Source organism: Epinephelus lanceolatus, chromosome 6, assembly GCF_041903045.1.
Source record: "Epinephelus lanceolatus isolate andai-2023 chromosome 6, ASM4190304v1, whole genome shotgun sequence".
NCBI classification, from domain to species: Eukaryota; Metazoa; Chordata; class Actinopteri; order Perciformes; family Serranidae; genus Epinephelus; species Epinephelus lanceolatus.
Genome location: NC_135739.1, coordinates 1,587,282 through 1,614,098, shown reverse-complemented (window position 1 = coordinate 1,614,098; position 26,817 = coordinate 1,587,282). Strand labels below are relative to the sequence as shown.

At 43.3% G+C, this 26,817-nt stretch overlaps 1 protein-coding gene across 1 annotated transcript; it reads right to left on the bottom strand.

Annotated features, from left to right (window-relative positions):
• Nucleotides 1-3,068: 3,068 nt before the first annotated feature.
• thop1 (thimet oligopeptidase 1) lies at nucleotides 3,069-26,326 on the bottom strand. The gene is made up of 14 exons (XM_033622346.2): nucleotides 26,208-26,326; nucleotides 21,346-21,552; nucleotides 16,557-16,705; nucleotides 14,056-14,163; nucleotides 13,668-13,770; nucleotides 11,422-11,579; nucleotides 9,747-9,882; nucleotides 9,383-9,525; nucleotides 7,380-7,603; nucleotides 7,059-7,260; nucleotides 6,380-6,566; nucleotides 6,094-6,222; nucleotides 3,629-3,765; nucleotides 3,069-3,367 (listed from the first exon to the last, which is right to left on the bottom strand). Exons 1-14 carry the CDS (start codon nucleotides 26,218-26,220, stop codon nucleotides 3,206-3,208), a joined length of 2,058 nt encoding a protein of 685 aa, XP_033478237.1. The 5' UTR covers nucleotides 26,221-26,326; the 3' UTR covers nucleotides 3,069-3,205.
• Between the last annotated feature and the right edge of the window lie 491 nt (nucleotides 26,327-26,817).

Here is a 26,817-nt window from a genome sequence, read left to right as displayed (position 1 = left end):
ACTGTAGAGCTCCAGGACATCAGCTGCACCTGAAGCTTTTACACAGTTACAACCCTCTGAGATCATGTGACGCACAAACAACTCAAATATCAGACAGGTGAGTTTTGTCATCAGGTACAGGTGAGTTGTGCGTCTGTATAAAATCCAGTCATGTTAACAGACCATAAATATTCAAATACTCATTTGAACTGTGAAGGGGATTCATGTATAAATTAATCATGATAAAATAACTATTAGTCTATTTTAATTGTTAACCTCCTCTTCCACAAGATACAATTACATAACATTTTGTTTGTTTTAAATAAATTTACATCGTCAAATGTCATTTCCATTTCTAAAAAAAATGTAACTCAGTGACTGACCACAGGTTGGGGACCAGACTCCAACGATGCAATTCACGAATCTAGGTTGTCACATGATAACTGCCACAGTGAGAAACAAGCAAAACAAAATCCTGCTACTCAAATATATTTTTAATTTTCATATAATGAATACAGCAAAGTTTTACTCCTTCAGGCTTGTAAACATTATTCAAATAGATAAATCACTGATATTAAACTGATCACAACTCATAAATAAAGCCTGTGATGATAAATATGGCTTTGTCCTGAGGGGTCAAAAGTGAATTAGGTTATGAGCCCGTGATGTAGGTTCTGTTATATAGGCTTTGCCTGAATGTTGACTGTAGTAGATTACAGTTTTGAGTGTTTGTGAGATGTAGTCTGATCCCAAACAGAAGCAGCAGCAGAGGAGTTGTTTTTCAGACGCTGTTAAATCTGCTCTCCTTCCTGTTTATCTGTTTGTTCTGCAGTTTTACCTCCAGGCTGTTTTTTTAAAGCAGAGCTGTTGACCTGCAGCTCTCTGAGGACGTTACATCAGCTGCAGCCTGCTGATGCTTCATACTCCCATCAGTCTCACTGTCTTCACACGTTGGAGCCAGGAGATCCTAATATGGGCAAAAGGGGTGGAGCAGCAACGACCACAGTATGTAGCAAGAGGGTGTGACACCTGCCAATCTAACAGCTTTGATATCTCCTAATCAGTGAAGTGACATCATTTCCTGACAGCTGATGTTGTGTATAAACTGTAGAGACTTTGGAGAAGTTAAAGGTTCACTCATTCACTTCAATACAGTCAGCACCTAGTGGACGTTAGAGGAACTGCAGCTCAACACACTTCAGCTGAGGAGGCTGCTGATTGGTTGCTGTTGGATGTTAATCATATGCTTAATTACATGGCTGCTGTCACAGATTTACAGAGCCCAGTGGTGGGAAGTAAGTACTGAACTTAAGTTCTGGAATTAAGGTTCAGATCTGTGTTTTATTACTTGTTATTTATATAAGAATCATGGTTGGGCGTCATCACGCTACATATTTAACCTTAAGTTACGTGGGTAAGTTTTAGGAAAATAATCGTGGTTAGGCGTTATTACATCATGTTAGACATATAGGTTAGGTTTCATAAAATAAAGTAACGTAGGTTAGGTTTAGGAAAAGAATCATGGTTGGGCATCATCATGTTACGAACTTAATGTTAAGTTACGAAGGTTAGGTTTAGGAAAAAAAAAATGGCCGGGCATCATTACATTACATACTTAACCTTAAACCACGTAGGTTAGTCTCCAGACAGTAAAGTTACGTAGGTTAGGTTTAGGAAAAAACTCATGGTGGGGTGTCGTCATGTTTCTTACTTAACCTTAAGTCATGTGTGTTGGGTTTCGGATATTACAGTTATTTAGGTTGGGTTTAGAAAAAGAATCACGGGTGGGCGTCATCACATTACGTTCATAACCTTAAGTCATGTAGGTTAGGTTTCGTAAAGTTACGAGAGTTGGGCTTCGTCAAAAAACTTATTTAACGTAAAGTTACGTAGGTTAGGTTTAGGGGAAAAAATCATGGCTGGGCATTGTCACATTATGTACTTAACTTTAAATCAAGTAGGTAAGGTTTCAGAAAGTGAAGTTATGTAGGTTAGATTTAGGAAAAGAATCAGGTTGGGCATTGTCACATTATGTACTTAACATTAAGTTACATAGGTTAGGTTTTAGAAAACAATCAAGGTTGAGTGTTGTCACATTACGTACTTAACCTAAACTCATGTAGGATAGGTTTAGGAAAAGAATCATGAATGGGCGTCATCACAGTACGTACTTAACCTAATGTCACGTAGGTTAGGTTCGGAAAAGTAAAGTTATGTAATTTAGGTTTAGGAAAAAAATTATGGTTTGACGTCGTCATGTTACGTACTTAACCTAAAGTCACATAGGTTAGATTTCCGAGAGTAAAGTTACGGAGGTTAGGTTAAGTAAAACAGTAAGGTTGGGCATTGTCATGTTACGTACTCAACATAAAAAGTCATGTGAGTTAGGTTTCGGAAAATAATTATGGTTTGGTGTCGTCATGTTACGTACTAAGCTTAATGTTACATTACATTGTTAGATTTCGGAAAGTGAAGTTATGTAGGTTAGGTTTAGGATAATAATCATAGTTGAGCGTTGTGACTTGTACTTGGCATAAAGTTACATACTTAACCTAACAGAACTATGTAACTTAAAATAACAAAGTTCACTTGGTCTCATACGGGACGTGAACACCAGTCTCCAGGGGAAACTTGTGTGTTTGTTAGACCCAACCTACCTCCTTAAGAGAACTTTCCTCCCATCAGATCATTGACATGACGGCAGCCTTCAAGATTACATGGGTAACGTACAAATTCTGGTGCGTTACATTTCCTGTGTGTACGTACAAAGGGTGCGTGAGAACAGTCTGCATTTTGCCACATCCCCATCATAACTCATGAACCGGGTTGCAGGGAGGCATCACTGGACTGGTGACGAGTGTTTGAGGTTGTGTGTGTGTGTGTGTAAATGCATGAGTGTGTGGATGCATGTGCAAACGTGGTCGTAGCTATTGTGAATTTGCGCGTTTAAAATGAACCATTCAGTGTCAGTTTGCGATGTGACAGGAGTTTGTTTTTGGCGTTGGACACAAACGTTCAGTCCTGTGAAGACGACCTCTACTGTCCATAAATGTTTTCATGTAACATCAGTTACTCAGACACAGAAGACGTCACCTCAAATCATTTTATTAAGTTCATTTTTTTCCACGTTGGGTAACATTTTACTGTTTTTTCTAGAAAACCTCAGTCCGTTGTTCTCTGTGGGTTCCTGCTGTGGTGGGGAGGTGGAGCTTGCTGCTGTGATTGGTCAGCAGGGACACGGCGTGCTGGCGTCCTGCTCCACTGTTAGTCCTTTACTCAGCAGGAACGCTTCCTGCTTCGGTTCGCGCCCGAGGAACTTCCTCAACATCTCGGAGGCGTCCTCAGAGCCGCCGGGCCGCAGGATGAACTTCCTGTAGTCCAGACCCACCTGGAGGACCAATCAGAAGACAGGATTCAATGAGTCAACATCTGCTGTGAAGTGGCTCTGTCTGCGTTGTGTTGTCTCTTCAGGCTAACAGTTCCCCTCACTTAGTCTTTGTGCTAAGCTACGCTAAACACAATGTACTTAGCTCCACTTGCTTGTTTCAGTTAGTCAGATTTGTTTATGAGTAATCAGCTGATATTTTCATTCCCATCATACATTTCACCTGCTGATTTTATTTTGCCCTCAGCTGTTCTGAGATCTGACCTTTGGGTTCATGATTCCCTCCTGTTTGAAGCGAGCAAAGAACATGTCCATGGAGAACACCTCGCTCCAAAGGTAACCGTAGTACTGAGCATCGTAACCGCCTGCCAGGTGTCCGAAGGTCGCTGGCATGTTAGTCCCTGCAGGGAGAGACAGAGAGGTCAAAGGTCAGAGAGATGAGAGGATGAAAACCTGGTGGCAGGGAGGAAGAAGTCTGAAGGCCTGTTTCTATTAGGTTTAACTGTATCTACAGTTTCTGTACTGAGTGTCACTGACTGTCCAAACCACAAGAAAACTCTTTTCCTTTCAAATTTTATTTCACTGTAAAATTTACTCTCCTGAAAAAAATCAGCTGTTTAATGAGCAGGATTACTAATTGTCATGTCACACAGCCAACAGACTTTTTTAGTCTTGTATTCAGACTAATGTATAATCTGTGTCTGGTAGGGCTGAGCGATATGGACAAAAATTAATTCTTCTGTATTTACAGGCTGACCAGCGATACACGCTATGTATCTATGTAATTTTATACGAAACGGGCAACATGTTTTCAGCTGCAAGTCAAAGCTACATTTGAGATGTCACAAGCAGTTTTATAAAAACAGACTGTGATCAAAATAAAATGCAAAGACAGAAATTTTATTGCCCTGTTTGAAAATATACAGCAACAGTTACACCTCCGAATTTTCCCCACAAATACAACATGCTAACGTTATTAGCACAAGCCTATGGCATTTTACATTGTATAAATTAGCCTAGCAGCTAGCAGAGATTTCCTCTGCTCATATTTCAGCCAGGATAAATCACACACAGTGTGTGGAGGCTTTATTGTCTTCACAATTTATTGTTTCTTATCTGTGAAATTAAAGTTGCAGTGCTTCTGAAGGACTTAAATATTTCTGTTCGGTTCTTGAAAAGTGCTTCTGCTCTGCTACAGCTGAAGAGAAAATGCTTCAGTGTAAAGCCACTGATTTCCTGAATTGATTCAATATTGATTCGACTGGTGATATTTCAGTTATAACACCAATTTGCCAAATTGCCAGAACGTGAAAGAGATTCTCAGAGAACTAACAATGTAAATTTTATATGGGATTATTTTTAAAAAGGACTAAATTAAGAGCAGGATTAAAACTGAATATTTTATAACTAAATGTTTCTAGAGCAGCAACAGTAGCATTAAAACAGCAAAGTCAGTAACAAGCGTAGCTGTCGTCAGCTCGTTATCTTCACCTCTCTGTCTCCACCGCCGCATCTTTACTCTGTGTTTGTGCAGGAGCGTGTCGCAGCAGCCCCGACGCTCAGACAGCAGGAGGAGCGGCTGCTGCAGCACGATAATAAATTACACCAAAACATAAAAACAGTGAGCTAACAGTTACAGATAAAAGAACAGGTAACGTCGGAGCTTCTTAAGACTACGGTCGTCAATAATTTAGCCCCGCGGCCCGTTCACTAACAGCAAGATCAACAGGGTTAAAGCTTCACACATCCCTGTAAAATGTGAATATTAAAAGCTCGATCTCAGATTTTATGAATTGATATCTGGTCATTCAAATGAAGATCGTCTTGAATCAGATGAATCAATTATGTTAACTCAGCCCAACTTTGGTCTTTAAAAGACACACAACCATTGAAAGATAAATAATATGACGTAAATAACAACTGAACAAGGGACGTTATTTCAACCTGAAATGTCTAATTTATTTTTTATTATCTATGGACTTATTTATTATAAAAATCAAATGAATTAAATCAAGAATCCCTCACTGATCGGACAGGTCACATGGTAGGAGAAACACTGATACAGTTTTGAAGGAACACTTCACCCACAAATGATCATTTGTATAATAATTAGTCACCTCATGTTCCCTTAAATTCATCAAGAAAACTTTGTTTTTCTCACATGCCCTCACGGTGATGAAGAATCCAAAAACTGAGAAACTTCTTGATGATTATGCGTGTAGTATGATCCAGTCGTACGCTCAGCACTTCACAAACAGACGGCTCTGTCTGAAGAGAAACTGAACTTAAAAATATCTAAACTCTCTTCAAGGCCAGACTCCACTGACAGAAACTTAACACAGGAGCTGCTGGTTTGCCGCTGCCTCCATCAACTAGTTAGTTCATGTTATTGTGTGACTTTAGGGTTTAAAGGATTAGTTCAGATTCACAATCAGTGTTCAGAGAGGTAAAATGACTGTTTCTGTCAGCGGAGTCTGGCTTTGAAGAAATCACAATTAGATTCACTCTCAGACTTTCTGTGATGTACTGATCATGCGACCTGATAAATGAGACTTGGATTACACGAGTGGTGTGAGAGTTTGAAACAGATGTTTTGATATAGCTTTGCTGTTGTTAAACGTGGACCCCGCTTACATTAATTCATCAAGAAGGCTGACCAGAGGAAAAGGAAGCCTGGTGTGTGTTTGTTTTTTTTGTGTATGCAGTATGTACAGCGTTTAAAGTGTGACCTGATGAGGCAGGGATCCCCAGGATGTCCTGACAGAGGCGTGCGTACTCCTCTGCGGCGTCCAGCCCCTTCCTGGTGTGCAGAGCCTGATCCACTTTAGCCAGAACGATCTGCCTCAGGTTAAACAGACCTGCGGGAGAGTCACGGTTACCATGGCAACAGTGAGACGAGAACAGCTGTCAGTTAGGGCATCACCTCCACCTCATACGCCCTTTGTAGCATTTGTATTTCAAACTCAGTACTTTTACTTTGTTGACCAACAGTGCTACTTCCTGAGTGGTACCCACCAGTGTTGGCGAGGCGGGACTTGATGAGTTTGTCGAGCAGCTCGTCAGGGATGGCGTTGCCGGTCTTGTAGTGTTTGGACATCCTCTGCAGGGGCTCCTTCTCCCAAACCCAGTTCTCCAACATCTGAGACGGAGCCTCCACAAAGTCCCGCTCCACGTGAGTCCCGCTGAACATGGCGTAGTCCGCCTGCAAACACACGCACTCTCAGAGACCAGCTGACAGGAAGTGTCCAATCATAGTAGTTACCGCCATCATCATGAGTTAATGCATCATTAACTACATCAATTCATGGGGTCACAAAATAATTGTTCAGGACTGGACGTCCACTTTACAGGAGCTGAACTGCGTCTATATCAGAGTTTAGGCTAATGTTAGCTGCTCTGTCTGAGGAGGAGGACGAGGATGGAGAAGAAGATGGGGGAAGATGATACCATAAAATTTGCCAGTGTGAATCAATTTATTTTCATTAAGAATAAGAAAATGGTTGTGTGGCCAGATTTGGCCCACGGGCCGGAAGTTGAGTATCACTGCTATTAACTGTTTACATTCAAAGCGTGACAGGTGAGGGTCGAGTTAAGACTCTCCAGAGACGACACCATGTAGAGTTGCAGCCTCTACATGGTGTCGTCTCTGGAGACGACACCATGTAGAGTTGCAGCCTCTGGTTCATCAGCTGACCTGAGCGCAGAGTTGGTGCATGACGTGTCCGAACTCGTGGAAGTACGTCTCCACCTCGTCGTGCTGCAGCAGCGACGGAGCGTCGGCCGTCGGCTTGCTGAAGTTGGCCACCATCGCGGCCACCGACATCTGACGCCTGCCGTCAGACAGCAGACATCCGGGCTGCAGGCCGAAGCAGGCGGCGTGACCGTACTTTCCCTCCCTGCAGGGGACAGGTGAGAGAGGGGACACTGAGGACACCTGGACACTAACATCTCCACATTTACCCAAAATGAACACAGAGCTCTCTGCCGCCATGTTGCCCCACCAGCGGAGCCTCACCTGGGGTAGAGGTCGAGGTAGAACTGGCCGATCACCTGCCCACTGCTGCGGTCCGTCACACAGTACAGAGAGACGTCAGGGTGCCACACAGCGGCTCCCTGCACCTGCTCAAAGGACAGACCCAGCAGCTCCTGGTAGATGTCCAGCAGACCCTGAGTCACCACCTCCATGGGAAAATACTCCTTCAACTGGTTCTGATCCACTGCGTACTGAGTCTCCTCCACCTGAGAGGAAGAGGAGGAGGAAGAGGAGGAAATCAATAAAGTAATAGTTCAACTTGGAGATTTGAATCATCAGTCAGAGACCTGTCAGTCCACTGAGACTGCGTCAAGACGAGCAATTGGGGTTTTTGTGCGGTGCACTTTGGGGGACGTCTTGGTTTGTGGTGGGCGAAAAATCAAACCGCATAGTATCACCATATTTTGCGTGGTAATACTGTTTCGATACACCAACACCAAGGATCAATTTTTATATCATATATTCATATTGTGAATGCAAATCAAACTTCAGGCAGCCTCCTGCAATAATAAAATGTCTTGCTTTTTCAGGTCACTAGATACAATTTGCTGCAGTAAAAATGACTGAAGTGAGATGAACAGATGAAGAACGTCTTGTTTGATATAACAGATGTAGACGGAGTTCAAGGAATTCATCTGCAGATGTTATAAGGTGATGAATCACAATACGTTATCACAATACTCAGCACGTCGCACAACGTTTAAAATTGAAATAATATTGTGCACAGAATCAAGTACTGTGATGATAACGTATCGTGGGGCCTCTGGTGGTTCCCACTCATAGGTTTGGTCCCCTGATTTGCCGCAGAGTGAGCGCTCCTTGCTTTCACACCGTGGACATGGAGGCAGCTGAGCGGAGGAGGAGAGGCTTTACAGGCTCTGAGGTAACGTCATTTTCTGCCTTCTGCTCAGAAGTGGTGGATTTAAAGCTCTCAGCATCTGAATACGACACAGCCTCTAGCTTTTGTTTGATATCTAGGGTCGGCAAAAAATGTTGTTGCACATTTCTCTCGTGAAATACGGTGGGTAACTGACAGTTCAGGGTCCAGCCTTAACTTTACTTGAGTCATTTATGTGTTGTGTTGATTTTTATTTTTTGGTTTAGTTTGTACTGATGACATTTTGTTTGGTTTTTTGAAAGATCAATTTTAAAATAACTTTGGACCAAGTTGTGTTGTCACTCACATGATCCCTTTAAGGGACAGTTCCTCCCAAATCAAACATACATACTTTTCCTCTCACCTGTAGTGCTGTTCATAAATCTAGGGTTGTGGTGTGAGTTGGTGAGTGTTGGAGTATCGGCCGGAGAGATGTCTGCCTTCTCTCCAACGTAATGGACCTAGAGGACACTCCAAAAATAAAATTAAATAAAAATACATTTGAAAAACTCAACATCAATTTGTCTTTCCAGAAATCCACAGACCTTGTTGTGAGCAGTTTCATGTAGGAACTATTTTCCATCTCCTCAGCTACACCTGTCAACCGTATCACTGCTCAGAGGGAAGTGTGCATTGACTCATGGACAAGCGGCTCATGCTCGCTCTGAGCTGTAACGTTAGCTAGCTCAGTGGCACTAGATGAGCTCGCAGTAGATGCACGCTTCCTTGTGCACAGTGATTCGGTTGGTGGGTGTAGTTTAGTAGAAAGAAAATAGTTCCTACATGAAACTGCTCATAACAAGGTCTGTGGATTATCTCGAGTAACCAGGTCATGATTTCTGCAAAGAGACGTTGATGTTAAATTTTTCAAACAGATTTTTTTGGAGTGCCGTCCACTTCGGTCATCTTGAAGAGAAGGCAGACATCTCTACGGCTGATATTGCCAACGCTCTGCAACTCACACAAAAACTATCTAGACTGATGAACAGCTCCACAGGTCAGAGGAAAAATGTGATGTTAGATTTTGGGGTGAACTGTCCCTTTACCTTTGGTGTTGTCTTTGTAGATGTCCCTGTAGCAGCTCTTCTCCCAGGCGTGCAGCTCTTACCTGAGTCATGAAGTAGCGGGTGTCCCAGGCGTGCAGCTCTCCTCTGAAAGGCAGATTTCTCTTCTGACACTCCTTCTCCTTAAGTTTGAGGATGACCGAGCGCTCCTCATCACCCAGAGGCTTCAGCTTATGAGCCAGCTCCTCTGAAACACACCACAGAGAGAGGAGGAGTCAGGAGAGGAGTTCCCTCTGAAGGTAACCAGTCACCTGTTTGTGATCTACAGAGGAAGAGTTTATTCTCAAACCTTAGATTACACAAAATACCACCAGTCCATGTGAGATAATTTCTGTCCAAACACTGAAGCATCTTGTTCCACACGTCTCTCTGCAGGTAATCGGAGCACACAGGTATAGCTTCACTCACCCAGGAAGCTGGCCACCTTCTTCCCAGACTTGGCCATGTTCATCTCTAGGACAAAATCAGCGTGTGTGGTGAAGCCGAGCAGCGAGCTCTTCTGAGCTCGCAGCTCCACCAGCTCCTTCAGGATGGCCGAATTCTCCTGCAGACACACACAGGACGTTCAGGTAAGGAACTCTGGATCCGTACCGTTTGGACCTTTCATGGATGGTTCCAGTTTATCGCTCCAGTTTCTCAACCAGTCAGACTAGTTCTTACTGACGTCACCAAGTTCCCACTTCTCACATATGAACTTGTTGGGTATATTTTTGTCATCACTGAGAGAAATGATGGACAAAACATACAAAATAAGTTGGTATAAATTGGATTTTGGACCTCTGACCTGTGGCCACCAAAATCTAAACAGTTCATTGATGAGTCCAAGTGGCCGTTTGTTTCACAAGAACAGGACAGACAGACAACCCAAAAACATAAAGCCTCTGGCCACGGGCACTGCAGATTCATGTCTCAATAATTTCAGACTTTATGCTCTTATAGTGAAACATGCTCTTTGCAAGTTTCCCAGATCTCAGTGTGACGTCTTCAAACTGCTTTCTGTGTTCGACCAACATCCCTGAACCCCAAAATATTCAGTTTACTGAAATATACAACGACGAGATATAACAGCAATATGGGTGGAGGGAAACTACATACCCCTACTACACCCTCCAGAACCCTCTGATCATCAGACACTGGTCTCCTAACTGGAGCCAAAATAAATCTGCTGAAGGTGCATTCAGTCATTATGGCAGCACTCTCTGGAACAAACTGCCTGATGATCTGAGATTTGATTATCAGTAATCGTTTTGTCATCAAATCGTTACCCTCTGAATCATAATCGAATCCAGAGCTGCCTGGAAATCCCCACCCCTAAACAGTCCTCACATTTCAGCAGCTGGAACCATCAAACATTTGGTGAGAAATACCTTAACCAACAAATCTGAGACTGATCACTAAAAGAGTTTTCTGTGAATCAGCTAATCAATTAATGGACTAATAATTTCAGCCCTAATATGGACTTTCAGAAAATATTAAAACATGCACCTGTAATGTAATCCACCAGATCTAATCATAATACTATGATTTTACACTCATGATATCCTGTCTTCTATTTCCTGTAAAATAAAGATTTTATTCTTTAAACACTGATTTTTTTCCTGAAACCATTTACAACCTTGTTATCTCTCAGTTTCCTCAGACAGCCGCCCACATACTGCAGCTAGAAGACAATTTCCAGGGTTCAATGGTTTATATTTCTCACTTTAGCTCCACGCTAACAGAAACAGTCGGAGGTTTCTAATAACATCCGAAATCTGTCCCAAATGTTCACAGTGATTACAGTAAAGGAACAACCTGACAGTAACCTGAGGGGTAAAAACTACACAGTACCACTGAATTATATTCCTCTTTGTTTTATTAGATTCACATTTGTATCTCCCGACTCCTCACTGTGAAATAAAATCCAAACACTGATCTATAAATAACTCCACCTCTTTCTGGTGATCAGTCCGGCTCTGAATACAAACGTCCTTCACTCAGATCGTTGTGATAAAGAAAGAAAATCCTGCACTAACTGTTTAATTGTATAAAAGACTGTTTGTAGCCGAGTCCATGACAGACGTTTGTTTACTTCTTGTCTCACCTCCTTGCAGCGGGAGTTGAAGGCCTCCTCCAGCTTCCTGCGGGTTTCTGGGACGAAGCATTTCTTCATGGTGGGGAAGTAATGAGGATACTTAAGAGTAACCTTCAGCTTCTCTCCATCCTTCTCCAGAGAGCTCAGGAAGTCCTCGGGGAGGCCGCCTGAAACCAACACCGCCGCCACACAAGTTAATACACACAGGGAGAAAGGAAGACCAGGTGAGACGGAGGGAAAGGTCAGAGAGAGGAAGACCAGGTGAGACAGACTGAAGGTTCAGAGAGAGAAAGACCAGGTGAGACGGAAGGAAAGGTCAGAGAGAGAAAGACCAGGTGAGACGGACTGAAGGTTCAGAGAGAGAAAGACCAGGTGAGACGGAGGGAAAGGTCAGAGAGAGAAAGACCAGGTGAGACGGAGGGAAAGGTCAGAGAGAGAAAGACCAGGTGAGACGGACTGAAGGTTCAGAGAGAGAAAGACCAGGTGAGACGGAAGGAAAGGTCAGAGAGAGGAAGACCAGGTGAGACGGACTGAAGGTTCAGAGAGAGAAAGACCAGGTGAGACGGAAGGAAAGGTCAGAGAGAGGAAGACCAGGTGAGACGGACTGAAGGTTCAGAGAGAGAAAGACCAGGTGAGATGGAGGGAAAGGTCAGAGAGAGAAAGACCAGGTGAGATGGAGGGAAAGGTCAGAGAGAGAAAGACCAGGTGAGACGGAGGGAAAGGTCAGAGAGAGGAAGACCAGGTGAGACAGACTGAAGGTTCAGAGAGAGAAAGACCAGGTGAGACGGAAGGAAAGGTCAGAGAGAGGAAGACCAGGTGAGACAGAAGGAAAGGTCAGAGAGAGAAAGACCAGGTGAGACGGAAGGAAAGGTCAGAGAGAGGAAGACCAGGTGAGACGGAGGGAAAGGTCAGAGAGAGGAAGACCAGGTGAGACGGAGGGAAAGGTCAGAGAGAGGAAGACCAGGTGAGACAGACTGAAGGTTCAGAGAGAGAAAGACCAGGTGAGACAGAAGGAAAGGTCAGAGAGAGAAAGACCAGGTGAGACGGAAGGAAAGGTCAGAGAGAGGAAGACCAGGTGAGACGGAGGGAAAGGTCAGAGAGAGGAAGACCAGGTGAGACGGAGGGAAAGGTCAGAGAGAGGAAGACCAGGTGAGACAGACTGAAGGTTCAGAGAGAGAAAGACCAGGTGAGACGGAAGGAAAGGTCAGAGAGAGGAAGACCAGGTGAGACGGAGGGAAAGGTCAGAGAGAGGAAGACCAGGTGAGACGGAAGGAAAGGTCAGAGAGAGGAAGACCAGGTGAGACGGAGGGAAAGGTCAGAGAGAGGAAGACCAGGTGAGACAGACTGAAGGTTCAGAGAGAGAAAGACCAGGTGAGACAGAAGGAAAGGTCAGAGAGAGAAAGACCAGGTGAGACGGAAGGAAAGGTCAGAGAGAGGAAGACCAGGTGAGACGGAGGGAAAGGTCAGAGAGAGGAAGACCAGGTGAGACGGAGGGAAAGGTCAGAGAGAGGAAGACCAGGTGAGACAGACTGAAGGTTCAGAGAGAGAAAGACCAGGTGAGACGGAAGGAAAGGTCAGAGAGAGGAAGACCAGGTGAGACGGAGGGAAAGGTCAGAGAGAGGAAGACCAGGTGAGACGGAGGGAAAGGTCAGAGAGAGAAAGACCAGGTGAGACGGAGGGGAAGGTCAGAGAGAGAAAGACCAGGTGAGACGGAAGGAAAGGTCAGAGAGAGGAAGACCAGGTGAGACGGAGGGAAAGGTCAGAGAGAGAAAGACCAGGTGAGACGGAAGGAAAGGTCAGAGAGAGGAAGACCAGGTGAGACGGAAGGAAAGGTCAGAGAGAGAAAGACCAGGTGAGACGGAAGGAAAGGTCAGAGAGAGAAAGACCAGGTGAGACGGAAGGAAAGGTCAGAGAGAGAAAGACCAGGTGAGACGGAGGGAAAGGTCAGAGAGAGGAAGACCAGGTGAGACAGACTGAAGGTTCAGAGAGAGAAAGACCAGGTGAGACGGAAGGAAAGGTCAGAGAGAGGAAGACCAGGTGAGACGGAGGGAAAGGTCAGAGAGAGGAAGACCAGGTGAGACGGAAGGAAAGGTCAGAGAGAGGAAGACCAGGTGAGACGGAGGGAAAGGTCAGAGAGAGGAAGACCAGGTGAGACGGACTGAGGGTTTATGTGTGTAGGGGGAAAGGCGTAAGTTTGGTTTTCGTACATATTGTTTGTGACCCCAGAAGAGACAGACCGAAGGTTCAGGACTCACCCAGCTCGTCTCTGGTGAAGGACAGACTGGTCGTGTCTTCGTTCAAGTTCTTGTTGAAATCGATGCACAGGTTGCTCAGCTTCTTCTTGATGGTCTTGATCTCCTGTTACAGCAGAGTGAAGGTCAGAAACAAATACCTATTATCTAATACTGAGAGAGTAAAGTGATCATTAGCACGGTGAGAACAGCTCAGAGAGGCACAGATAGGTTTACTTTTCTGACACTGTTTGTACGGAGACATTTCATTTAACTATATGACAGAAGTGCAGTGAGCGTCTTTCCTAAAACGACGCACTGAGTTTGAAATCTTGCTGCATGAGGAATAACTGGAGTCAGTGCTGGGTGTTAAGGTTGGACCTGTGGTTAATAATACAGAAGCAGCAGCCACCTCTTGCGTCTCTTTGGGCAGGTGGAGGCCATTCCTCTTCCCCAGTTTGATCAGTCGCTCCATGTAGCGCTTGGACTCTGCAGTGAGGCTGTTGGGATCCACCTTGTTCTGCAGGCAGAAATAAAAAGACTTCATGAGGACAGGAAATATTTAGAAACCAGGAGAAGAACTGAAACGGGTCCAGATGTCATCAGAGAGGCTGCAGATACGAGATACCGCAGATCTTCTCTGGTTTTTCTTCCAGTCTCTTATTTTTAATGTTGCAGACACACCATGTCGATCTTTGACTGCACACGATGGTGTTTTGCAACATCATAAATCTCACAGACAGATTCTCCAAATAACGACACATTAGGGTAACCAGATCTCCCAGGTTGGCTCAAATCTGATTAAAGAGAACTGTGATGTGTTCATTTCCAGATTACACTGTTTTTCTGCTGTTCAAACTGCTGTTGTGTTTGTTGCAGATGTGTGTCTCTCCATCAGTGTGAAAGTATATGCATGTATGTAAACAGGTGTGTGACTGGACAAGAAGGCGATTGGTTCGTCGGCTAGCTGTTCCTGCAGGTGATTGGCTTCCTTCAGATGACGGCTCGCTGTATAAGGAGCAAACGTGGCGTCGCTGCTGCCAGGTGTTGTTAACCTCGTTTCCTGCTCTTTATTTTCATCAGGGAGGGAATTGTTAGATTATTCAGTGTTAGATTTGTTCCGTTGACCTTTGTCTGCCCTGAATGTAAAGTCAAGCTCCACACCATCATCGTGCTCAGTGATCTGTCTCTGTGGCTGCTGGGACTTAATGAACAGGGCGCTTCTTCATGTTGCGTCCCAGCCGCCTCTAAACAAGACGTAACCAGGCCCCCAGCAGCGCCGCCCAGCCTTGCAGCTAATTTTTCCCACTTGTAGTATGACGGCAAAAAGAAAATCCCCATTGGCCCAAAAAGCATTTTCCCCACAGACCACCCTTATAAGAGACGTCAGTAAAACCGTTAACACGCCGCCAACTGCACAAAGCTCAAGTTTGAGGCTTTCTATGATGAATTTTTGATCCATGGAGGTTTTATGTTTGTAAAACTCATGGGCGGGCCCAGCGGGAGAAACACTGCTGCACATATTCAGTGTGCCACATGCCCAGGAGCTACAAACTTATTTGACGTGTGCACCAGGCGAGGCATTCCATTGGAGTGAATTGGCGCCATCTTGTCATCTGGTATCTATGTGTTAATATACATTTATAGGCGTAACACCAGTCGTTCCTCTGGTGTTGAAATTCAAAATGTGATGCAAATCATGCTGCTGTCACAGTTTTAGAATATTTACTGGAAATATTTTGGCTTCAGGTCACAGAACATTCTCTGAAGGACACCGTAATTCTTCATGTACGTCCACTACGTTCTTTAGACTTTCCGTAACAAACTCAAATCTGTCAATATTCAACCTTTAGATCAGTGTACAGTTCAAATGTCACCAAATCTCGTGTGAAGACCAGTGAACTCTCAGTACTGTCACACAGAGCTCTGATCCAGCACGAAAAAACAGGTCTGAATATGAACCTGACCTGAGCCCAACCTGAGCCTGACCTGAGCCTGAAATGAGCCGGACCTGAGCCCGACCTAAGCCTGACCTGAGCCCGACCTGAGCCCAACCTAAGCCTGACCTGAGCCCGACCTGAGCCCAACCTAAGCCTGACTTGAGCCGGACCTGAGTCCAACCTGAGCCTGACCTGAGGCCAATCTGAGCCTGACCTGAGTCCAACCTGAGCCTGACCTGAGTCCAACCTGAGCCTGACCTGAGTCCAACCTGAGCCCGACCTGAGCCCAATCTGAGTCTGACCTGAGCCCGATTTGAGCCAACCTGAGCTCCACCTGAGCCTGACCTCCTCGGTGCATCTAGTGTGCATGGCGGTCCTTGTTGATGTGGCACGCAGATGATGATCACTACTCTTTGCTGCAGCAGCCCCCTCTCTGCCGTTTGCGCACGAGAACTGGCAGTTTCATAAAAAGCAAACAAACACAAAACCTGGTAAAGTGGGGGAACCAAACCTGGTTTAAGCCCAGTGGGTCGCGCCAGGCAAAGAACTGTCATACCTAATTTAGAGATGGTTTGACAATGACTCACATTTTTAAAAATGTACTGTTTAACACGACTCTGCTTCCTGTGGTCTCATGCTGCCATCTAGTGTCCATTCAGAGTGTAGACTCAGAGAAGGCACGACGTGGCACGACCTTCACCATCACTTCATGTTGATGATTCTTTGGTTGTGAGTTTACTTCCAAAATTAAGTTGCTTGTGATTTATTTTCATTTTCAGGGACTTTGTGAAAACTTTGTCACCATGATGGTAAAACCTGAGAGTTGTGTGTGTTTGGCAGAAGCCAAATGTCCGATCGCTGTGAAAGGGAGAAGAGATGGAAGGAACAAGGAGCTAATGACAGACCTATTAACCAATCATCTTCCCACTCATCCCTCTATCTGCCTGCTGATTGGACAGCTCCTTCAGCTCACCTCCAGAGTGACGATCCTCTGGTAGACGTCCTCCCTCATGCTCATCTCCACGTCGAACTCCGACAGACGCTTGTCAGCCTCCGTGCTCGCCGCTCGCACTTCCTTACAGGAAGAGACGTGCTGCGGAAAGTCCAACATGTTCCTCTGAACTGAGACAGGTGAGGGGCGGGGTCAGACAGGTGGGGGGTGGAGTCAGACAGGGATCAGACAGGTGGGGGGTGGGGTCAGACAGGGATCAAACAGGTGAGGGGCGGGGTCAGACAGGTGAGGGGTGGAGTCAGACAGGGATCAGACAGGTGAGGGGCAGGGTCAGACAGGTGGGGGGTGGAGTCAGACAGGGATCAAACAGGTGAGGGGCGGGGTCAGACAGGTGAGGGGTGGAGTCAGACAGGGATCAGACAGGTGAGGGGTGGGGTCAGACAGAGGAGACAGCACAGCAATGTCACAGTCAGTTTGATGGATTTTTTGAACATTAACAGGATCGAAGAGAACTAGAGCTGCAACTATAGTTATTATATTTTCATTCTTTATTCATCTACTGACTTTAATATAACATCTTTGATTTATTCTGTAATATGTTAAAAATGACAGATTTCGATCATAAACTGCTGATTTATTCTGATTAACGGCCATAAAGAACCTCGACATTTGAAATTAGCATCTTGTTATGTCATACGTTTGATTCAGTATCTCACAACTTTGTCTCAGTAATTTCCAATTATTATTTCGTAATTTTAATTTTAGTTTTATTTTTGTCTCTTTTTTTGCCATTTTTATTTAATATTTTGTCATTTTTATTACTTTGTAATTTCTTTTTATTTTTTGCGATTTCGATAATTTTTTTATCTTATTTATTTTAATTATTTTGTTATTTTGTCATTTTTATTATTTATATTGTTGTTCTTATTATTTTGAAATCTCAATATACTTTTCAATTTGAATTTTTTTAATTTACAAAGTTGACATTTTTATTTTATCCTTTTTTATTAAGTATTTTGCTGTTATTTATTGTTGTGCCATTTTTGTTTACATTTTTGGTCATGTCCAATTATTATTTTATTTTTGTTTATTATTTGGTCTTTTTTTTGTAGTTTCCTTCTTTTGCAATTTTGATTTATTTTTGGTCATTTTTATTTTGTCATTTTAATTTAGTATTTTTTAAATTTGTTTCAGCATATAATAATTACAATTTGGTATATAGTGATTTTAATTTAGAATTTATTTTCTAAATCCCATACATTCTGAAAAAGTATTTAATAATTTCGACTTTTCTTTTTTTACATTACATGATATTTGCTCCCATAAAAGAGCCAGCACTAATTTTCCCTCTCACAGGCTGGCGCTCATCAACAGTCATGACTTTCATAGTGATGAGAGTTGGTATGAGCTGAAGATAAAGTCGTAGTTTCGGTGCTTCCTCCTGCAGCAGCATGTCGGAGGTGTTGTCAGGTTTTCAGCTGCCTCCACATAAAAACTCTCCGTCTCTATTGTGGCAGCAGCAGCTGGTTCAGCTGCTTTCTCTCCAAACTGCTGACGAGTCTTTACCATCACATACTGATTGTGCTGACTCAGCTTCACCGCAGCGCTCACAATGGACGAGCAGCCTCACCGTGCTGTCAGGTTCACGCTGCGTTTGACCTCTTTACATTCAGGTTCATCGTCCGTCAACTGTACGAGCTGCAGAGATATCTCGAGGCTACGTTTAAATAAAACATTTTTTGATCTCTGCTGGCCCGTGAGAGTAAAGGGACAGTTTGGATCAGTTGAAGTGGGGTCATATGAGCATCAGTGTTTCACCTACAGCAGATGCCGGTCGGCACGCTCCCAGTTTGGAGAAGCAGGCAGGAGTACCACCACATGAGCTCAGAAATGTGCTGCTGTGGACGGGCGCAGCAGGAAAACAGATTTTAGCCACCTTTAAAAAATCTTCATCAGTTTAAGTTCACGCTTTATTCAGAGTATTTTCACTGCTTTACCTCACTGCACATTTATGTGCTTTTCTCAAAGCCGCCAGACTCCATTGACAAAAACAGTAATTTTAGCTCACTGACCACAGGAGTTGCTGCCGCTGCCTCCATCAGTTAGTTTGTTCTTCCTTATTACCGCTCAGTGATCAGGAAAGCCACCCTGATCACAGAGGACCCCTCTCACCCCCTCCACCACTCCTTCCAGTTACTGCCCTCAGGCAGACGGTGCAAAGTCCCAAAGGCCTGGACAAACATCTACGAGAGTCCTTCATTTCCTGTGCAGTAACCACCCTGAACAATCTAAAATACACACGGCACATTAACCAGCTTTTATCAGCTGCTGTTTGAACAGTCTCTTTTAATGTGCCCGTACCACGTGTGTTTTAAATGTTAATCATGTACTGTTGAGCCTTGTCAAAGGAGAGTTTGTCTGTCAGACAATACAGTCTATCTATCCATCTATCCATCTATCTATCTATCTATACTGTGTGACTTCACCAAAGTCACACAATGACACTACCAAACTGACTGATCGAAGCAGCTGCAGACCAGCAGCTTCTGTGTTAAGCGTTGTTAAATTACTGTTTTTCTCAGTGGAGTCTGGCTTTGAAGAGAGCCATGTACCGGCTTCAGTTTCCTGTCAGAATGGCTGCCTGATGGCGAGCTGAAAATACTTTCAATATAGTGTACACTTATAGTGATACTGATATATTCAGGTGGCTACGATATGTTTGGTTGCTGACCCCGTCCACAGCAGCACATTGCTTAACTTGTGTGTCAGTACACCTGTCTGCTTCTCTAAACTGTGGTGTGCTGACTGACGTGTACTGTAGGTAACACACCGACTGTGCTTAAGTAGCTCATACAACCTCACTTCACAAGATCCAAACTCACTTTTTCATGTTTAATATACTTCCTCATGTTCGGACTCAAACAGTGAATGTATCTTCTACCCCGTGCTGTGTCGGTATCTCCAGCCTGATGTCTCTTCTTCCTCCGTCATCATTAAAAACACATCATTGAGCCATACCGTGTCGCCGGGTCACATGTTCCTTCATCACCATCAGCACACACACTGTACACCGTCCTGCTGACACTAATACTCACTAGAGCACCAAATGTGGATTCATCTGCCACTGAAAATCGTCCCCAACAAAGTCACTAGCTGTGTCTCAGTTCAGGGGCTGCAGCCTCGAAAGCTGCGTCTGAAAACCGATTGCGTCACATCTGCGTGATCAAGGCCGTCCCATTTCAAAAGCTCCTTCCAATGCGGCCGAGAAATGCAGCCTTCTTTCCCAGAATCTGGAGGATGCAACGAATGAATTCTTCAGCCTATCCCAAGATGCACTGCGCTCCGGTGACTGATAGTGATAGCTGTTAGTTAACTGAACTGTTGTTAACATTACTATGAGCTAAAAGCACACAGCTTAAACAATCTTAATTTAAGTATTAAATAAAAAACATATATATAATAACAATCTGTGGGTCCTTGATTTACTGCTAACTGACATACTAGCTTACTCCTTCCGTTAAGTGCAGCTGGTTGCTAGGTAACAGGAACCCCAACAAGTCAGGGCGAGAACAACTGGAGATGCAACCAGGAAATCCTCCACAGACCAGACCGTCCCATTTCAGAGACCTTTCAGTTTGGCTGACGCGCTCTTCAGAGGACGTGGCTGACGTCGATTGATTGCGTCCTTTAAAGGCTGCAGCCCCTGAGCTGAGACACAGCTATAGTTTCCACCTGTTAGTCTGATAAAAAACACAGTGAGCAGCTGTTTGAAGAAATAACTGATCAAACTATAGATTAGTGTTTTTAAAGATCTCCAGCAGGAACCAATGAGCTCGGAGCTGAGAGACACAGACAGGAAGTCAGACAGTACTGAGAGATGGACGAACAGGTTGTTTGAGTCTTTTTTAGGGAGAAATATAGAACGACACCACTCTTCTTTTTTTCTCCATTGTGGTCGTTTGTGGCTGGTTGGAGGGTCAGAGAGGAGGAATCTGAAATCAGCTGCCTGATGTTTTAACAATGACTGATCAGTGAATGTTGAGAGAATCACCTGATTGGTTGGTTTTTAACTAACTTGAACTAATTGTTCAGGTGTTAGACATGATGTCAGGACATAACCAGTTTTTTAAATTATCGTCCCTTAGTCATTTAATTATTTTCAGTTTTAGTCAAACAGTTTGTTTTTATTGATATTTATTCTTTGTTGTATTTTTGTTTGTTTTAAATCTCTCTTGGTTGGTGCGTTCAAGGACACTCCAACATCTGAGATATAAGAATTTAAATATCTTCAATATTTAAGCGTTAATATGTTGGCTTATTGTTTATCTGCCAAATTTAACTTTCTAACAGCCGCAGCAGATTATGAAGTCTCAGATATCACGGTGCCCTTGAACACACCGCCGAGAACAGTCCCTGCTCCTCACGACAATGTGACTTTACCGAAAATTAAACTTTATTAAACATGTCCTGTGATGGATTCTCACATCTGAAAGTTCATTTTCATAAAGTGAAACTGAGACGAGACGGCTGGCTCGAGGGAAGAATTCTAAAAACTGAAGCACGATTTCGAAAATCAGAAGCAGAGATGTAAAATAATGTAAACAATTCGTACCGTTTAAGTAAAATATTGTGTGGAACAAGTTTATATGATAACTTATATATAACTTTATATGTTTCACTCGTCTCTTTCACTCTTGTGAAAAAGGGTAACTGATTCTGAATCATGATTGTTTGTTTTTTATCATCAGAACACGAGGTCTCGGCAGCTTCAGTGTCAGGGCAGGAAGGCTGCTGATTGGTGGACACTGACCGGTGTACTCGACCTCCACGTCAGCGAGCGCCTTCAGCGTGTTCTCGAAGGTGACGCTGTCCAGGTCCAGCGCCCCCACGCTGTCGTAAACCATCTTGGTGCTGGCGATGAGCTCGTCGGAGAGCTGCTGGATCTGCTCGGGGTTCAGGTCCCAACGCAGCCGGTTCTCAGAGCAGACCGGCACCTGGCTGCCAAACACCACCTCACCTGGGACAGCAGAGGACGGGACGGGACGGGACAGGACATCACACAATGACAAGGCATGATGAGAAACAACAAGACAGGTCAGTGATGAAGAAGTACTCATATCTTTTAGCAAGTAAAAGTACTGATACCACACTGTAAAAACACTCTGTCATGAGGAAATGGAAATGTTAAATTACGTGAGTATAAAATGTAGTTAAAGTATTAAAGTATCGAAGTGTCCCCCTGTGACACTATCATACACCAAAACATTAAACCACTGACAGGTGGAGTGAGTATCATCGATCATTTCATAACAGTGCAATGTTCCGTACATACGAACACATCCGTCTAACACAAGTCTCTGTTCATAATCTACCAACTCATACAAAGTCTACATCCAAAACACGGAGCACTCTGAGCACTCTCAGTTATACACACAGGATGTACTGTTTGTATTCATGTGTGTTGCTCTGCATACTGTCTTATCAAAACTATTAAACTACCATGAAACTTCAGTTAAACACCCAGGGCCCTATTTAGATAGTCTAAAACGCGAAGCACCAGGCGTGCGGCACATGGGCGTGTCCCAGTCACTTGCTAGTTAGACAGCGCGTTTTTAGACTGTGTGCCATGGCGGAGAGTCTAAAAAGGTTGGACTTACTCTGTGAATTAGTCATGGATGTGTTTTGGTCGTATCATTCAATAAGCCAATCAGAGTGTCACCTCTCATTCCCTTTAAAAGAGGCGCGATTGGAGCGCATGGTGGAGAGCTAGTTAGATGGTGGACCTACCAACCATAGGCATCATTTAGGTATGGCGAGGTACGGCAGCTGCCATACCTTGGAATCAGGAGGAAAAAGAGAGAGGTTCTGTAGTCATCTTACTTGTGTCATGAATGTATTAAAAGACGTGTGTGAAACAGTGCAGTGTTTACTCCTGAGGCGCACTGGCTGGTTGTTTTCATTGTATTGCACTTAAATAGGTCAATAATATGCTCATCAGTGAATACGAGTGTTACTGAATCAAATTGTTCACCACTTCGCTCCACTATGAGTTATGCGAGTTATTTGTGTGTTGTAAAAGCATTTTGCTCTGCTGCTGTAGACAGCCTGTCTAAATGATGTCTTGAAGCCTTGTCTGATTGTATGTGGGTTTTTTTCTTCATGTCGGCATGTTAAGCTTGTATTTTCGGTCTCTGGAGACACTCCAATAAATACAGTATTGTACCAAGTTGGCCTTTGTTTTACTGTGTTTCATACACTGGACCCCTTGGTTATCTTCTAGAGATTAGCTTGTAATTCATTTATTTTCTTTATTTTCTGTGAAGTTAAACACATGACTGATAATTAAACGTCTGCTCGCTGTCCGTGGTACTGAAATATGCGCCGAAATAGGTCCGATGTTTTCACTGCTCTCTCCAAGTCGTGCATTACATGCAGACATGAGTTATTATGAATGTGAGACACAGCTTTATGTCCTTTGACACAGTTTTCAGTAGCATAGTATGTACTTCTGACAGGTCAAAGACCAAAGTGAAGTTTTATATAAGTTCATATTTTTGAAACTCCATCATCAGTAGCTCTGTGACATCATGTCATATTGCCATACCTTAGCTTTTGCTGAAACGACGCCCCTGCTATCAACTGGAAAGAGTGAGAGTTTTACAGCTTAGGAGACGGATCTCCTCGTGCAGGAGGTGTTGCCATGATTGGTCAGATAATTTCACAATTTCATTTGTCATTATTACAAATTATGATGATCATTATTACTGCGATTAGATCATTGTGATTAATGACTGACCATTAAGACGTGTTTCCGATAAATATTTTAATGTGCACAATAATAACCTTTCACATTGTAATCATATTTTTATTTGTTATCTTTTGCATATGTGTGGCTGCTCCGTGTGTGTCTGAGCAGAGTGCACGCGCGTTGTGCACCCGCCTAGAGACGCATATTACTAACTTGTTTAACAGCGAAATACTGTGCCGTTGACTTTAGACCAGGTTTTTGTTGGTCTAAAACTAACTAGCAACGCGCCATGACTGCGCCTGACCACTCCTCATTTTTAGACCACCACACCCAGAGAAGCGCAAGTTCATTTGCTAGTTAGACGACGAGGGCGCAGGGCGTGAAAATGACAACTGCGCCTGCATCTAAATAGCAATGACACTTGTGACATGGATTATGCGCCCTCCGCTGTCAGCTTTAGACCATCTAAATAGGGCCCCCAGTCTCTTTTACTGGCCCGGTGTGACTACACATTGTGACAAATAAAGGCCCGTCTCAATCAGAGGCCTGGTCTGGCTGCCAAACAGTTCATTTTTTAATAGAAGTTCTTCGGATGTATGAAACCAAGTTGTTGGCTACCTCAGATTATGTGTCCATTCCTCAATTACCCTGTAAATCATTCATTTTCCTTCAGTCCGTAAGGGTCCTCAGGTCAAAAGAATCAAAAATTGTTTTGGTACGTCGGGTGCTGTAACTCTCTCTGATGCTCTGAGACCAAATGAATGATTCATAATTTGTGTGAACAGTTTTGTGTGAAAGGAATTAAAGGCCTGTCCCATGTAGACGCAAGACTGCTGTTATAGGCCCATTGATTTCAGTGATTTCATCAAATAACAGCCCGGGCTATTCATTAAAGTTTTACAGTAGTTACAAACTAGTCTCGTCAATCTGTGGTTTGACCTGGGGAAAATTGCAATAGAAATCATTTTAAGTTTTTTTGTGATCTCTTGGATCGTCCAAACATATTAAAAATGAACATTATATACTGAGTGAATCAAGGTAAATTCAGGACTCAAAATTTGGGGCCATTATGTCTCAGCATCACAGTGCACATCTCTGCTTCTGAACATGATAGTTTCATATCATTTATAAATAAACATTAGTTTTTTAGGATGTTCTTTCACATATAACCATCAGATATGACCTGTGTCAGTGCACCTGTACCCCAAAATGACCTTTTTTGGAATCCAAACAGTCAGTAGTCAGTAAAATTAGGCTATAAAGCAAATTATCATTCAGCTTCCTGCACATACAGATTTATTTGCCCATGAAAACCATGATGCATATCCTCAGACTGAGACCTTAACTGAGACCAAACCTGAAACGTGCCTTGACTTTTTATTCTTTGGTTGAACTGTTGGAGCCACTGAAGGTTGATGTCTGTGACTGAGCTGCCACTTGGGAAGAGTTATGTGGAAATATCATCTGGAGATAAACAGATTTTTATAATACCAAACTACAATTTGCCACCAGGTGGTACCAGTTAGGGAAAATTCTGACCTGGACCCATAAATCACCGATTTCCCAAAATGTTTTCCACCTTAACAAATACAAGTTTCCACTGTCGGCCTGTATGTGTTTCCCATCCCATCTAAGACGTACAGGATGTCTTTTTCCGGTACATCACCATGAGGCACAGTGTTTCATATTGCTTTTGCAATATATTTAAATTTAAATAAATTGTTATAAGTGCATGAAAAAAGCAAGATGATGACAATAAGAGTAAAGCTGTTGATAGGACAGAACAGAAGCAGTCAGCTCACACACACTCTGTATCTCACGTCAACCCTTCACCTCCCTGCACTACAGTCCCCTGCGTAACTCTCAAACTTACAACCAATGATGACGTTACAGATATGAAATATATACAGAATAATATATACCCAGTTTAGGAGCTGTGGCACAAACTGTAAGTGCAAAACATGGTAAATAAATTAGTCATAAAAAGACACCAGATATGTTGGATGGGTGCACATAGACCCTCCACTATTTACATTACTTCACTCAGATCATGTCACTGTAAAATGTTGAAACTTTGCTTTTGACCTGGAGTTAATAATTTTCCACCAAATCCATGAAGGTATACTTTAAATATATGATGCAGGAGGGCAAAAGAACCAATTAAAACTATTAAACATTAATATTTTTACATATAAATTTTTGGGTCAAATAACTGGACCAATAAAAACATTTGACTTGTGGAGCTTGTGTGAACCCATTAGTCACTTCTCACTCCATCTTACATGTAACACACCAGACTCAACTTTCATTAGGTATTATATGTCACTTTTACACCAGTGACCCGCTAATCCCAGTCTAACCTTTCACCAAACAGTTATAAAAGGGGAGAAGTGTGTTTTTCTGGCGGATCAGCAGTGTGCCGAATTCATAAGCAGAATATGAACATTTATAAACTGTAGTCAGTTTAGTTAGAGGCGGTGATGTAAGGCGCAGCAGGAGCTCTGAACTTCAAATTGGCAGAGTTTTAAATGGAGTTTGGCGCATGAGAAGAACTCATTCAGTTAGCTGGGTGAATAAGCAGAGTGAGCTAACGGCTAACATGCTACATAAAACAGGAGACAGAGTCAGTGCAGGACTGCGGACACACGAGTCTCTGTCACAACACACCGGCTTCCGTTAGGCTGTTATAAACTGACGTCATAATTCTGATGTTTTTTCTGGTTAAATCTGAATAAAGTGTTTCAGGCACGAGCGCCCAGCACCGCGGCTAACACCGCTAACGTTAGCGCCGAGACTGAGGTATCAAAGCTGATTAAACCTGAATGATCGCAGGGACAGGCAGGCAGGAAACATGGCGGCGGCCACGCGCATCATGTTACATTAAAATAATCCAGTCACATTAGACACATCGGGACACCACTCACCTGTCGGCCCCATGGTTCAGGTATTGAATGAAGGATCGTTCGGTCCGTGTGGTGAAGTGTCAGGCGGCTGAGTGGAGGACGAATAAAGCCGCCACAGAAGAAGAAGAATTAAACTTGTGCTCACACATTTCAAAATAAAACTCTGCACGAGCAGCATTTTACAGCACGACTCAAAGCACCAGACTGAAGATGTGACTGAGTGTTATAATGTATTACACAGTATGTGCAGTATAATACGCAGAGGTGGAAGAAGTTCTCTGAACTTGTAGAAACACTCTGAGACAAGGAACAGTCCTGCGTTCATAATGTAACTGAGGGAAAAGTACAAAAGCATCAAATACTTAAAGTACAAAAAGTAAAAGTACTCATAATGCCCAGTGGGTCATTTCCCATTACACTGTTTGTTTATTATAGTGCTGTTTGTTTTGTACAGTTTACTTGTTGTACTGATCTGTGTGTTTCTTTTTACCCATGTAATGAAAATATAAATACTGATCTTGTATTCCTTCATGTTTTACTCTGCTGCTGTAATGCTGCAAATTACCCAGTTTCTCATCTGATGAGATAGAATTGACTTGATTATTATTTTAGTAAAATATTATATACATAA